The 15,208-nt window shown below is 35.3% G+C and overlaps 1 protein-coding gene across 9 annotated transcripts in view; it reads left to right on the top strand.

The window, feature by feature from the left end:
* The first annotated feature begins 213 nt into the window (after positions 1–213).
* LOC143255329 (zinc finger HIT domain-containing protein 2) overlaps positions 214–15,208 on the top strand; it is a 64,312-nt gene continuing 49,317 nt past the window's right edge. For 3 of the 9 annotated variants that reach the window (XR_013030553.1, XM_076510802.1, XM_076510801.1), the window contains exons 1-2: positions 623–778; positions 5,874–6,020. Coding sequence is in view for 7 of the 9 variants with exons in the window: in XM_076510802.1 (XP_076366917.1) it covers positions 747–778; positions 5,874–6,020 (179 nt within the window). In the remaining 2 variants the exon portion in view is untranslated. Of the gene's footprint in view, positions 475–622; positions 779–919; positions 1,143–2,320; positions 2,366–5,873; positions 6,021–15,208 lie in introns of those variants that run through there. The other 6 variants (XM_076510803.1, XM_076510804.1, XM_076510806.1 and 3 more) reach the window with 6 other exon arrangements.

Here is a 15,208-nt window from a genome sequence, read left to right as displayed (position 1 = left end):
ACGAGTCGCACGCCTTAACACGCTTGGCCATGCCGGGCCATAACGTGGAAGGAATAAAATTTTTGATGATAATCAAGTGGCGATTTGGAAATATTTAAAGCTTGCGAAATAAATTATTTCAGTAAAACATTTTTGTTATTATTTTTCATTGCAAAAAAAATGGTAGTTTGTAAAGTGAGATAGATCCGGTTGTTAAAACTTTTGAATCCTACCACTGGTTATAAGTCTGCAGGCAAGCCGCTGTGCCACTGGCAGGCACAAAAGAAATACAGTGCAAAGATAATTATCGATGTTGTAAAGTTTATTCTTACGTTTTACAAGTCTTTCCACCACACCCACCAGTGGCACAGCTGTGTTTGCTGAATTACAATACTTGAAATTGAGTATCTAAACCTGTTGTGTATCCTTGAGTTTTAACTCAAAACAAACCTTTCATCAGGCAGATACGTCTGCTTCGAGATTTTCAGGTTTTAGGTAATATATCAAAGTTATATGTTGACACTTGAGTGATATTAAAGTTATTTATAAACTTATGAATTTATTACTAATTTTTATTTTGCTTAATCTTCTTCAAAATGTTTTATGATTATTATTTCTATAACTTAGTATTATAAAAATACCTTCCATACAATTTATTGTTTCAGTAGACTGCTTATTTTCGATACCGGGTTTTAAATACACCTTATTGTAATAATATTTAAGTATTACTTAGAGTAGACGTGTGTAGTAGACGAGCAGTGGATAATATGAATGACTGTGTAGAAAAATGTTGCAAATTGTATGTATTTGTTGGAAAAAATATTTATTTAAAGACGTAATAATTATATGTAGTTCCATAAATTAAAATGGAGATTGGTCCTATAAATGATTTTGATGGCAAAAGACGATGATATGGCTTGACTTTTAAAGTTAAACAGATTAACTTTATTTTGTTTTTATAACAGAATATATAATTAATATTAAAAGGGCCTGTGTCCCGATTCTATTTAACAGTGTCCCGAATTCCTAGTTGGTGTCTTGAATATCAAATTAGAAAACCATGATCGATATCGTACTAAAACGTTGAAAATTCCCGAGCCTATGCACTAAGGTTTCTAGTATTTCAACTAATTTTTAAGCATCTAGCGACGTCTTCAATTAATGTAATGTATTAAGATTAATAATAAAGTTGATAGTGTGTATTTTAATTCTATAAGAAATATCATAACTGACATAATTCATAGGCATTTCTTAGTAAGTATAAAGTGTGAGAAAGTTGATTAAACAACAGGGCCAAACAAGATTTTCTGAGGGGTTTGTTCCTAGTGGCATGTTTAAAGACTTACGTTTCTAGAAACCGGGTTTCGATACCTGTGGTGGGCAGAGCACAGATATTCTTTTGTGTAGCTTGGTGCATAATAAACAACAGCAACCTGATGTGTTTTTTGTTGTTGTTGTTGGTAATTAAAGGATGTCAAAATAGTGGGTAGACACCATAGATTAGAATTAGAAGTGTTCAGCTAGTATTCGTTTGAGTGTAAAAATCTAGGGAGTCTGGTAAAATAAGTTTTCATGATAAGAGAAGATTGGTCGTGAATTTTATAGTTCCAACTCTGGAAGAGGTGGAAGGTGGCAATAATTCTATAACCCACCTATAGGTATGAAGGGAGGTTATATAAAGTAACTTCAAATGTCACCACTAACTCTCATCCATAGGATTCAGTGATTCCAGGGCTGTTTGAGTTTATAATCAACTTTTTCTCACCGTATAATCATTGTTTTGTTAATAAGTCATAGCAGTTTATGTCAATGTAATAAAATGCTATGTTACAATACCTAAAAAATGGGACTGAGGGTTAAGAGTAAGGGAATTGTAAGCATGTATGTTTCTCTGTGTATTGTTATGCAGTAAAATAGTTTAATTGTATTAAGTGATGGCCAAATTAGTTGGAGATAATTTATTTTTAACATGTAGCTTAGCAGCAATTGATACACTAACTTTTTAAAGCAATCTGAAAAATTTGCATGTAGCGAACTTGATGTCTTGTGTGTATTTCATAGTAACTTTATCAAGTTGCTTGCATCTTGAGAATATGCTCAAAAGACTATTTATTCTCTGTAAAAGTTTTAATATAAATTTTAATGTTGTAAACATGTAAATACTATTGAAGAATGCCTTTCCTCACTAGACCTACACATAAAATCTGTTTTCATATTTAATATATATCTTTCAACATAGTATTAAAATCTTGATCTAAAATTAATAAAAAATGTCATAATTTAGGCTGCAATTATTTATTTATTTTTTTTAATTCAGAAGTATCACTGCCATAATCAACATTAATTAGTTTCATGAAGTGTGAATATGGAATCGTACAAATTACAGGTATTGAAAAGTCTTAGGTTCATATTGCTTTTTATTACAATAGAAACTGTATCATAGTTTGTTATGCAAGGGTAGGATTTATCATGAATAGGTCCAATTTAGATTTTAAAGTGCAGTGCATTACAGAACAAATTATTCCCTTTGAATGCGTAAGGGCTTCTATTTTGGGATATATTTGTAGTTAGAAAAGGTTTCCATAAGGATATTTAGTAACAGTTATCAAAGACATTTTGGTGGTTTATATTCTATTTTATCCAAGTGTGTGAATAAGCCAGTCATTTCTCCTTATAATTTGTTTTGGTATTGTGTCTCTTAATAGTTATCTAGATGCTTTATGGAATAGAGTTATGTAACTTTAGTTAAATGGATCTGTTTGTGGTCGGAGGATGAATTATGCTAAGAAAAATGAGGGTTACAGCTAGTTTGAACAATGTTTCTTTATTAATATTTGTGTAACAGTCTTTTTCGGTATTATTTTTTCAGCCTTTATATCTAGCACATTACAATCATACTAAATTAAACCTACTTAATGGTTTCATAATGAAAGTTTTTAAATGTGATGTATTGAGTATGGATGCCCATTTAAACAATATATAAAAGTGCATTAGTTACTTCTACTGTTCTGTTTACCACCAGTTGCACTGTTAATTTTTTGTTTCTGAAAACTACTTGTTTCTCTATAATTTAATATGTTTTACCTTACTTTGAAATTTGCAAGTTGTGTTACTGGTGTAAAAGCATGCAAAGTATAATGCATATAGTTCATAGATCATAGAAAAGCCTAGTGAAATAAAACTGCAAATGTTAATCTAGAGCTCATGCATTTTGACGTAAAGAAGTGGTTATTATCTCTCTTAGGTTAGTCTAAAACTGAGATTGATATAATATATAACATTTTTATATATACAAATTATAAGAATTAAAAAACAAATTCACAAGTAATGAGAAAAATATTGAATAACAGTAATTTTGAAATTATTCTAATTTGTAATTTGAAATTATTTTATTAGTTGTTTAACAGTATAAAATAATTTTATTTCAAAAGTCAATTTAATCACAGTATGTTACATTGAATATAGTACAGGTAACTAGCACTGCCCCAGTGATTTTGGCCACACCAATACATTCCAATTGTAAGCATGTCCAAACATTGTTTTATATTTAAATCACTATTTCTGTGTAAGTTTTATTAGTTGTGAATGCAACCCTTATATTTTGCATCTTGGGTTGTGGCCTCTATAATTGTTTGTGCTTATTAAAACCTTAACTGTCAGTGTGGGCTTACCACTGATTCCATTTTAAATATCCATAGCATGGAAGCTTAACAAGTTAACAATTATCAGAATCATAAATAACCTTCAATAAGGACTGGACATGTTAGAGTTATGGATTGTTAACTTGGTTATCTAACTCTTGAGGGGATAGTGTTGAACTAATGAGTGGAATTTACTAGTCTTCAAAAATTATAGTAGTTTCTTTTACTGTACTACAAGATATTGTTTATAAACAACTTAGTTATTAGCATGAGAAATTGCTCAACATAAAAATAACTGTCTCTTGAGTTAAAAGTGGTTTTGTTCACCTTTTTCCACACACAAAACTTTTTTCTCTGTTTATTCATAGATTGTTAAATACTTGAAAATTAATTTTGAGTTTTAAAGAAAATTAACTGATTATAATGCCCCAGAAAAATAATGTTAGTTTTGAAAAATATTTCCTGTTTATCAACAAATGATAAAGAAGTTACCTGATATTAACAGGTAAGTTAATATCAAAAGGAAGAAAAGTTTTAAGCTTTTGGCATTTGGTAACATGCATTGAAGCTCATGTCACTATGTAGTATGAACACTAAAAATTAAAATTCATGGATGTCAATCACACTGCATAAGGTTATCTATTCATATATCATATAAAATACAATTTGAATTACAGTATATTTGTCATGTTTTTAATTTAACATTTACCCCTTTTTTGTCTCAAAAACTAATAGTGACAATGTTTTATCCAAATTCACCTTCTAAAAAGTGTAAAACTAAGTTATAAACACACTTTCATTTTCAGATTTGAATTAAATCCTCCATGTTCATTAATTTTTCTTGTGATGTGAATGATGAATACAGAGTGCATTTGAAATCACAAAGGCAGGCACAGCTCTCAATAAAGTCAGATTACTGGTTTAGTTCAGGTATTTGTGTAAAATAGAAGTATTTCTTCTAGCTTTCCCCACTTAAACTGGTAAAGAACAGAAGGAAGGCAGCTAGTCTAAGTTTTATGTATAAATATTTGTTTTTTCATGAAGTTAAATAAAACCGATAACAATCATTCATCGTTGTATACAAGTTTTACAACATAGTACAATTTATTTTTTATTACATTATTCAGTAAATGTGATGTAGGGTAACATACATAAAATCCTTGTGTTTGAATTAAAACATTTAACATCTTTGTTTTATATTTAGATGGTGTGAAAAACTAAACAAAACGTTTGTATCTGTTAACTGTGATATCCCAAATTAGTGACGATTTTTTAGTTTTTTTAGGCACATGGATCTGCCATTAATATATTTTTTTATTCCTCCATAATATTTCATGTAAAATCTTGTTCATTTCAATAAGCCAGCAAAAGAGATTGAAATGTTTGACAAACCAACTGCTATGGAAATAGCTACCTTGTTAAAGTAAGCAGTGTATGATTTGAACGTAATTTCTCTTAGTCTCAACCTGAAACTGTGAGCAGAAATGTTGAACTATATACGTTCTGTAATGCTTGATCTGCAACTATTTCATATGATAAATTTAAATTATAAATTCAGTTAATGTCTGTAAATATCTTTAGTTTTATTGTACTGATAATCTTATTTTTTTAGATAAACAAAGAATTTTTAACATTGTATGTTTTAAAATATAGAGCTTAAAATTATAAAATTTAAAATAATTTTCAGCATTTTTGTCATGCTTAGAGATGTTCAATAATAAGTTAGAGTACATCTACATTCTTATTCATTAAGATTGTTATATTTTGAAATGTGAATTATAGTGTGATTAATTTCTAACAGTATAATGCAGAATTTTCTAATTGCAAAATAAAATTTGGCTTCAAGAATATTCATAACTGTTCTCCCATCGTTTCAAAAGTGAACTTTGAGCTTTGCCTACATGTGTAGCTTTTTAGACAGGAGTCAGATGAATGCTAGTACAGACACCAATGTTTGCAGTATGTATAAGATTGTGCATATTCTTGGATTGGTAACATATACATGTGCATGTATGCATTTTGTGATGGGTCTGACACTTTAACAATGTATATTTGCTGATATTCCATACACCTGCAAGATGAATAATTCCTGCCCAATCCATATCCTAGGGTCTGGAACTAATAATTTGGTTGAGATATAAAATATTTTAGTCATTTTAAGAATGGTGTTTGACATAACCTTTACTCACACAGTGATCCTACATATATACACGTATGTTTATACAGAAATGGTTATGTTTTTCAAAACTATAGCTGCAAGAAGGTATCCCTGTACATGTGTCCCAGATGTAATGCTCCTTATTGCTCTTTAACTTGCTACAAAAGTGAACAACATTTGCAATGTTCAGAAAGTTTCTATAAGGATTGGGTAGCAACCTATATACACAACAATCAGCAAAGGTACGTATAAGCTCATTCAGTATTTGTCAGTCACTGTTATGTTTTTCTTTTTCTAAATCTGTTTTAAAACATGTTTTAACACTCCTACGAAAAGTGGGGCCTAATAGGCCCCAGAGCAACTTGAAAGGTTATTAATATTAGGCTAATAATTTTGTATTTAAATGAAATTGCCATTTAAATCCATTAATTAATGGATTAACGAGATTCCCACTGTCCCTATCTACTATCTAGCGAAACCACAGCCAGGGGAACGGGCTTGGAGAAATCAGGACGAGAAACGTCTTTTCGTAGGAGTGTTAAAAATGTTGTTTGCGTTTGAGCTATAATTTTTTTTAATGCACTTAAGCCACACTTAACACAGGATTGAAAAATTGCAACACAAAAAACTTTTTTTATTCAAAAACAACATGATGAAAATGTTATTTTCACTTTTCGTTCTAATGATAGATTTGATTGTTGAATGTTTTTGTGTATGAAAGTTGTCAGTGTAAGTGAAATATGAAATAAACTTAGTGCATCTACACAGCTTTCACATCAATTATTTTTAAACTAGCAAAACAGACAAAAACTAACATTTGTACAATACATGAAAAACATGTTTCATGTAATTCATAGGCTATAACACTGGTATTAACATCAGTAGTCTGTAAAATGCTGTTCAATGCACTAAATACTTCATATTATTTGAAATCTACTTGGTCTGTGATCTATCCATTTTTTGGGACGTGGTCAAAGACAGTTACCATACAGTTTCTACACTATGCTGTATGCCACTTGACTCTGTACCAAAACTTCTGCCTTCCTTTTCTCAAATGAATAGCTATTCTTATCCAGTGCTGCCTTCTGTATGCAATTTTTTTCTTTATGCCACAAGCATTCTACTCTTCCCCATTGAAATTCAATGTTTCCAACATGTCTCTCATCATGTAAATCATCATGCATCACTTCTTCATCAATAGCCCCTTGATGTGGATTCCTGTCTGTAGTGAGAGTACCTTTCAGAGAAGGTTCTTTACTTTTAGTTTACTTCCTCTGGGATCTAAACATCCACCTGCATGTTTGCCATGTGTGGTGACCTGTGAATGGGAGGAGAGGATCCTGGTGGTTGAGAGGTCCAACTTTAACACACCACTTTGGCCTTGAATTTCTGCAGACGGGCAGTCTTGAGCTGCCCCCCCCCCCAAGATCAATCAGCTAGTTCATTTGAGCTAGGGTCCTCAACGGGTGTAATGGATATTATGTCTGATACTGGTGTTTAGGTATAGTGCTCACGAAACCCTGGTGTTGCTGCAGTGACCTTATATGACACTGTAGTGCATCCCGTCATAGGGCTCCATGGTGGGTGGGGTCAGTAGGCACCAAAATATTTTTTTATTATTGATACCCCTCAAATAAAAAAAATAAACACGCATGACAGCATAGAGAAAAATCTGACTACTGGCAAACAACCGCATTTTGATGACTCTGTATGGTCAAACTCACAACTTGAATGTGTCCCACGATTTCTAATTATACAATTTTTAACTGAAAAACCCTAAGGGAAGATGTCTCCATTTTTTATTCAGAATGGTTTAGAAGGGCTTGCTGGCTTTCCTAAATCGGTAAAAAAATTTACAGTCTGGGGACATTTTAGTGGAAACATCTTCATCATAACATTCCAAACTCCTCTTGAAATTAAAGGTCATTGGGGATATACCCATTGTGGTTATTGCTCATTCTACTTTGAATTCTTCCAGATGAGTTATAGTTGAGAGGGATTTAAAGACCATTCCTGAATTGGAGATCCTCGCAGGTTTCACCAGCCAAGGCATTACAGCCATGCACTGAATATTTACTCATAGAGGCAGGATTATGAAACCAACAAATGTTCTAATATTAACATTTACAACATCATGTCATCCTACCACAATCAAGGCAGGACATCTGAATTGTAAGGTATGGCCTTATGTTCCTAACCCTGTGAGATGTTTTCATTGTCAACTATTTGTCACTTAAAAACATCTTGCCGTGATTCCTTGACATGTGCCTGTTGTGCTGGTAAAGACCATGATGCTTTTGAATGCCAACTGGAACTGCGTTGTGTTAACTGTAATGGTCCACATCCTTCCTGTTTAATTTCTTGTCCAAAATGGATAGAAGAGAAAGAAGTATGTATAAAGACAGTTCACAGTATTACTTACCCAGAGGCTTGGAAATTACTATTCCTAGTTCCATCTCGGACTTATGCTGCTGTAATCTGTTCCACTACTACAGAAGGAATCCAGACAGACCTTTCTGTGCCTCCTACAGAATCCTTAACAGTGCATCTTAATCTAGTACCTTCCAAAATCAAAAAAGTTAATGAATCAGTATCTACTTCTATCTCTGTCCCTACCACCTACCACATATTCTAGTCATTGCCAAACTTCACTTTGTTCAAGTCCAGGTGTTTCCTTGGGGTCTTCCTCTCTTGACACACCAAAAATTAAACCATTCAGTCACTTCCTAAATCACTGGAACTTGTGTCTTCAAACACCAACCTGCCTACTCGATCCACAGCAAGATCACTAGAGAGTAACCGACCCACATTCAGTAAAGAAAGAAGCATGGTCACAAGCAGAAGGTCTCCTTGCCATATTCTTTTCAAAATAAATAAAGTGGCCATGCTAATCCAATGAAACTGTTGAGGTTTTCAATCAAATGTGAATGACATCAAGGATTTGATTGACTTTTATTGTCCCAAATGTCTTTCTTTATAGGAAACACTTTTCAAACCTACTAATACAATCACAATTAGACAACACTCCTTATACTGAAATGACAGGTCGTGTAGGACAAGAACGTGAGGGAGTAGCACTGCTGGTTGATCAACATATGCCCACCTGGTTCTTGTCATTGAATATGCCCTTGGAAACTGTAGCTATCCGTATCTTCTTGGGTCATACCATCACTGTTTGCTCTCTGTACCTTACCCCCAGAAAAAATTATAATCCATCAGACTTTGATGCCCTCATTGAGCAACTGCCAACCCCCTTTTTAATTTTTTGGGTTCTTTATGGGTATAATCCTCTCTGGGGTAGTTCTAGTATTGTTGTGAGGAGTCGTGCTCTAGAGCATATGCTCCTGAATCACAACTGGTCTCTCTTCAATACTGGCTCTTATACTTACTTTCATGCACCCAGTCAGTCATTTACTGCCATAGATCTTTCTATTTGCTCTCCTTCACTTTTCACTTGCTTTTCTTGGGAGGTTGACTATTCTTATTATTCTTCTGGCTGTCTTTAACTGGATATAGCAGGAGAATGTCTTTCCTGATGCTTGGTACCAAGCTATTGAACATCTTCCTCTTTCCTTTTCGACTGATCATCCCTATGATTACAATCACCCTCTTACACTGGTGGAACTCAAACTTGCACTTCATCAGTCTGGCAATACATCAGTTGGACCTGATGATATACATTATGAGATGCTATGCCACTTTTTTCCTGCTTCTCTCATTATTCTCCTGGTTGTCTTTAACTGGATATGGCAGGAGAATGTCTTTCCTGATGCTTGGCACCAAGCTATTGTACTCCCTATTCTTAAACCTGGGAAGGATCCAAAGATTCCTTCGAATTACTGTCCAGTTGCTTTGACGAGTTGTCTCAGTAAGACCTTAGAGAGGATGATTAATGCTCATCTTGTTTGGTTCTCTTACCCACTCGATGTAGGTTCTGAGGGACAATTTTCCATGACAGACCACTTAATTTGCTTTGAAACATCAGTCAGAGAAGCCTTTTTGAAGTGACATCTTGTTTTGTTTTGTTTTTATTTAGATAAAGCTTATGATACAACATGCAGATGTGGCATCTTGTGAGACCTTCACTCATACAGATTGCGTGGCAATTTGCCACTTTTTATTAAGCAATTTTTAATGAACTGCCAATTCCAGGTCCATGTGGGCTCAACACTTTCTCATTTTTCCCATAGAAACTTGGAGTCCCTCAGGGCTATGTTCTGAGTGTTACACTTTTCATTATAAAGATTAATGCCATCAGTGAACAGCTACCCCCTACAGTTGTAAATGGTCTTTTTGTTGATGACTTTTGCATCTCATATTAGTCATCAAACTTGAGATTTATTGAGTGGCAGCTACAAACTGCAATCAATCATGAATTTAAGTGGACCACAGCAAATTGTTTTAAACTTTCTCTCCCTAAAATTGTTTGTGTACATTTCTGCTGTCAACTGGGTATTCATCCATATCTAGAACTTTGTATTGATGATGATGTACTTCCTGTTGTCCCCAAGGCAAAATTCTTAGGTCTTATATTTGACTGCAAATTAAACTTTATTTCCCATATCAAGCAACTTTCTGTCAAATGTATTAGACCCTGAACATGCTCTATGTCCTCTCTTCCACCTCTTGGGGAGCAGATCAATACTCCATGCTTAAAATTTATCATGCCCTTATTCAATCCAAACTTGACTATGAGTGTATGGTTTATAGTTCTGCCAGAACTTCAGCACTGAAAGTGCTGGATCCTATCCCCCATCAAGGGCTTTGGCTTTTCACTAGGGCCTTTCGTACTTTTCCCCCTCTGTATATTTGCCATTTGAAACAATATCTTATAGAAATCAAAGCATATAAGTATCTTATGTATGCTTCCAAACTTTGCTTTTTACCACAGCATCCAACTTGGGATTGTGTTTTCCATCCTTGGTGGGCTACACTTTTTTATAATAGAAAATCTGCCATTGTTCCTTTTAGCCTTTGTATCCAGGCATAATCAGAAAAATTGGATATATTTTTGAATAGCATAGCAGTATCAACAGTTCGTTCTCTTCCACCATGGCTAATTGCTATCCCCAACTGTGACATATCTTTGAGTCATTTGAGGAAGGCAGATACCCCTGATTGGAAATATTGCTCTTTATTTGCTGAACATCTTTCAAATGATCCATCCATTCCCATATATAGAGATGGCTCAAAATCAGGTGACTCTGTAGGCTCTGCCATGGTTTGTTACAGTTCAGTTGTAGCACATAGAATCCCTTCTGCAGTTTCTGTATTCACTGCTGAATTGTATGCCATTTCTTTTGCCCTCAACCTTATTAAAACTATGCAATATATAAATTATACAATCTATACTGATTTACTCAGTTGTTTATTGGCCCTGACATCATTCCATGTTAGTTACCATTCTATTCTTATCAATATCCAAAACAAACTGACCCATCTCTGTCTAATTTTTTGGATACCAGGTCACGTAGATATTCATAGGAATGAGCTAGCTGACAGAGCAGCAAAGTCCATCTGCACATGCTAGGTGAGTAGAATGTCAAAGCCAGAAGGAATCTTGGATTAAGTTCACAACTAGCATATCTTCAACCACCAGTTTCAAGGTCATATGGGACAGGATTTGAAAGGTCAGTGGGCACTACAATTCTGTCCCCCTTTCGTTCTTACTCTCTTATGGCCAAGAGGTAGCTGATGTCCGGAGCATCGCTGATACTCTAGGTGAAAGCTTTGGCCAGGTATCTAGCACTTCTGCTTGTTCCTCCACCTTCTTGGCTATCAAGACTCGGGCAGAGTGTTCACCTCTTTCCTTCCGAACTGACTGTCTCTTTGACTATAATTGTCCCTTTACACTGGTGGAACTGAAAATGGCCCTTTATCAGTCTGGCAGTACATCTGTTGGACCTGATGATGTACACTATGACGTGCTGTGCTATCTGTCTCCTACATCTCTTGATATTCTTCTAATTGTTTTTAACTGGATCTGGCAGGAGAATGTTTTTCCTGATGCCTGGCACCAGGCTATTATCTTACCTTTCTCTAAGCCTGGGAAAGATACCAATATTCCTTCAAACTACCGTCCAATTGCTTTGACGAGCTGTCTCTGTAAGACCTTAGAGAGAGTGGTTAGTATTCGTCTTGTTTGTTTCTCGAATCAAACAACCTCCTCTCGTCCACCCAGTGTAGGTTTCGACAACAGCACTCCATCATGGACCACCTAATTCGACTTGAGACATCAATCAGAGAAGCCTTTCTCAAATGCCAACATCTTGTATCAAAATTCTTTGACATTAAGAAGGCTTATGACACAACATGGAGGTATGGCATTTTGCGAGACCTCCATATATATGGGTTACATTGCCATTTACCCATGTTTATTACAAATTTTTTAATGGACAGGAGATTCCAAGTTTGTGTGGGTTCAACACTTTCCTGTTCTTTTGTACAGGAACTTGGGGTCCCTCAGGGCTGTGTTTTGAGTGTCACAATTTTCAGTATAAAGGTAAATGCCATCACTGAACAACTCCCTCTTACTGTTGCGAATGGGCTGTATGTCGACGGCTTTCACATCTCGTGTCAGTCGTTGAACTTGAGATATATTGAGCGGCAACTACAAACTGCCCTCAATCATGTACTGAAGTGGACTACAGCAAACGGCTTTAATTTTTCTCTCTTTAAAACCATTTGCATGCACTTTGGTGCCAACGGGGTATTCACCCAGATCCTGAACTTTGTATTGGTGAAGTTTCGCTGCCAGTGGTCCCTGAGACCAAGTTCTTGAGGCTTATCTTTGACCGCAAGCTGACCTTTATACCACACTTAAAGCAGCTATGGGTCAAATGCACAAGATCACTGAACATCATTCATGTCCTCGCTACCACCAATTGGGGAGTAGTTTGATGTTCTGTGTTAAAGATATATCATGCTCTTATTCGATCAAAACTCGACTATGGATCAATGGTCTATGGCTCTGCCAGACCCTTGGCCTTAAAGATACTAGACCCCATTCATCGCCAAGGACTTTGACTCTGCACTGGGGCTTTCCACACTCCCCAGTTCAAAGCTTATACGTAGAATCTCAGGAACCTTCTCTGCATCTTCGCCATTTGCAACTGTCTTTACTATATTTTTTGAAACTTCATTCCTTACCAAAGCATCCCACCTGGGGATGTGTTTTCCTTCCTCAGTGGGCCATTACCTTTTCAGAACAGACAATCTACCATTGCTCCTTTTGGCCTTTGCATCGAGGTGCAATTGGATGAATTGGGTCTGTCCTTGGATAACATTGTAGAATCCACTGATCAGCCCATCCCACCATGTCTTATTACAGCCCCCAAATGTGACCTTTTTTTGAGTCATCTAAAACTAACAAATACTCACGATTGAAAGTACCGTCTCTTATTTACTGAACATCTTTTGAACAATCATTTCATTCCAATTCATACGGATGTTTCCAAATCAGGTAATTCTGTGGGCTCTGCCATAGTTTGTTGCTGTTCAGTGGTTGCACACAAAATCCCCTCTACAGCTTCTGTGTTCACTGCTGAACTGTACGCCATTTCTCTTGCCCTGGATCATATTGAAGTTGAGCAGTACTCCAACTGCACTATTTATACTGACTCGCTTAGTTCTCTACTGACCCTGGAATCACTTCACATTGGTTCGCACCCTGTTGTCGCTGATATTCAAAACCGACTGGCCCATTTCTCATTAACATCTACTTCTATCCAGTTTTTCTGGATACCAGGCCACGTTGGTATTCACGGGAACAAGCTTGCAGACACGGCAGTTAAATCTGTCTGCTCTGGCACTATGACAACTGTACCTATTCCGTTCATGGACTATGGTCCTGTATTCAAGGCTCGACTCCATGCCAGCTGGCAGTCCACTTGGAGTGAGCAATGTGGCAACAAGCTTTTTCAAATAAAACCCTGTATTGGGCTTTGGCTGTCTAGCTTCCATAAGGTTCGGAAGAAGGAAGTTGTTCTAATGTTGTGCATTGGTCACAAATTTTTAACTCGTCGTTTTATTTTATCTGGAACTGTTGCACCAGTGTGTAGTTTGTGTAATACTCAAATTACTGTAAGACACATTTTACTTTCTTGCCATTGTTACGACTTTCAACGACGGCACTATTTTAAACATGTTCTGTCCCAGGGTTTGTCCATAACATTGGACAGTATTATTGGTGATGATGACACTGTCCACCTTGATAAAGTTTTTAGTTTTTTAATGGCCATTAATCTTTTTAATCTCATTTAAGTGTTGGATATTAATTCATTACACCTTTTTAATTGTGGTTTCCTTTTCAGAGTGTCAATCTCTAGTTCAATTTGAAATTGGAAAATGGCCAACTTCATGTGACTAACACTGATGTTTGAACTATCCGTTTAAACTACCCATTAGTCGTTTCGACGAGTTGTTATTACAATTTTGCTGTATGTCATTTAACAATTTTATTAATTTTCCTTTTGGTACTGGCCATAATGACACACAACCTGGAACCAGGACTGGAAAGACCAACTTCAGGTGACTAATGGTGGTTCTTGTACTTACCTGTTAGTCTTCCTGGTGAGTTATGATCATTACCATTCTGCTACAGGAAGTCCTTTACAACTTTGTAGACTGGGTGTCAAGCTTAGGTTTATGCAATTTTCTGTTTTTTAATTGCTGTTTTGTTTTTACTTTTGTTTCCTTTTACGAATTTTACTACATCTACTTTACTTTTACCTTTTTACCAGACATTTGGCTAATTATTATTGCAATTTTGCTTTGTGTCTTTTAAAACTTTTGTTATTTTACCTTTTGATATTGGCTGTTAAGACACATAACCTGGAACCAGGACTAGAAAGGTCAAATTCAGGTGACTGACAGTGGTTCTTGTACTTACCTGTTAGTCTTCCTGGCAGGTTATGATCATTACCATTTTGCTAGAGAAAGTCCTTTACAACTTCTCTTACTCTGCTTTCTCTCTTAACATTGTAGACTAGGTGTCAACATTGGTTTTATGCTTTTTCTGTTTTTCAATGATGTTTTGTTTTACCTTCATTTCCTTTTATGTATTTTACTATATTTAATTTATTTTTACCTTTTTACCAGACGTTTGGCGCCGATAGTCTAGCTGCTTTGTGCCATAAAACATTAAATCAATCAATCAACCATGGTTAAAAAAGTTGACGAATCAATGTCAACACCCATCTCTGTCTCTAACATTCACTACAGCAAACCTCACATTCCACTTCCTTTGGTTCCGGGTATGGTTATTGTCTTGGGTACATCTTCTTCTCCCATCAAAAAGATGCAAAACAACCATTCATTCACATCCTCAGTTGCTGGAATCTTCTTCCAACAACAAAGACCTGCCCAATTAACCCAGTTTTTCTTTTATTGCTGTATGTGTGAATCTCTTTATAATTCTAATATTGTAATT

The sequence above is a fragment of the Tachypleus tridentatus genome, chromosome 7 (genome assembly GCF_004210375.1).
Source record: "Tachypleus tridentatus isolate NWPU-2018 chromosome 7, ASM421037v1, whole genome shotgun sequence".
Classification (NCBI taxonomy): domain Eukaryota; kingdom Metazoa; phylum Arthropoda; class Merostomata; order Xiphosura; family Limulidae; genus Tachypleus; species Tachypleus tridentatus.
The sequence above is the reverse complement of the archived record's forward strand: the minus strand, read 5'-3'. Positions and strand labels throughout refer to the sequence as shown.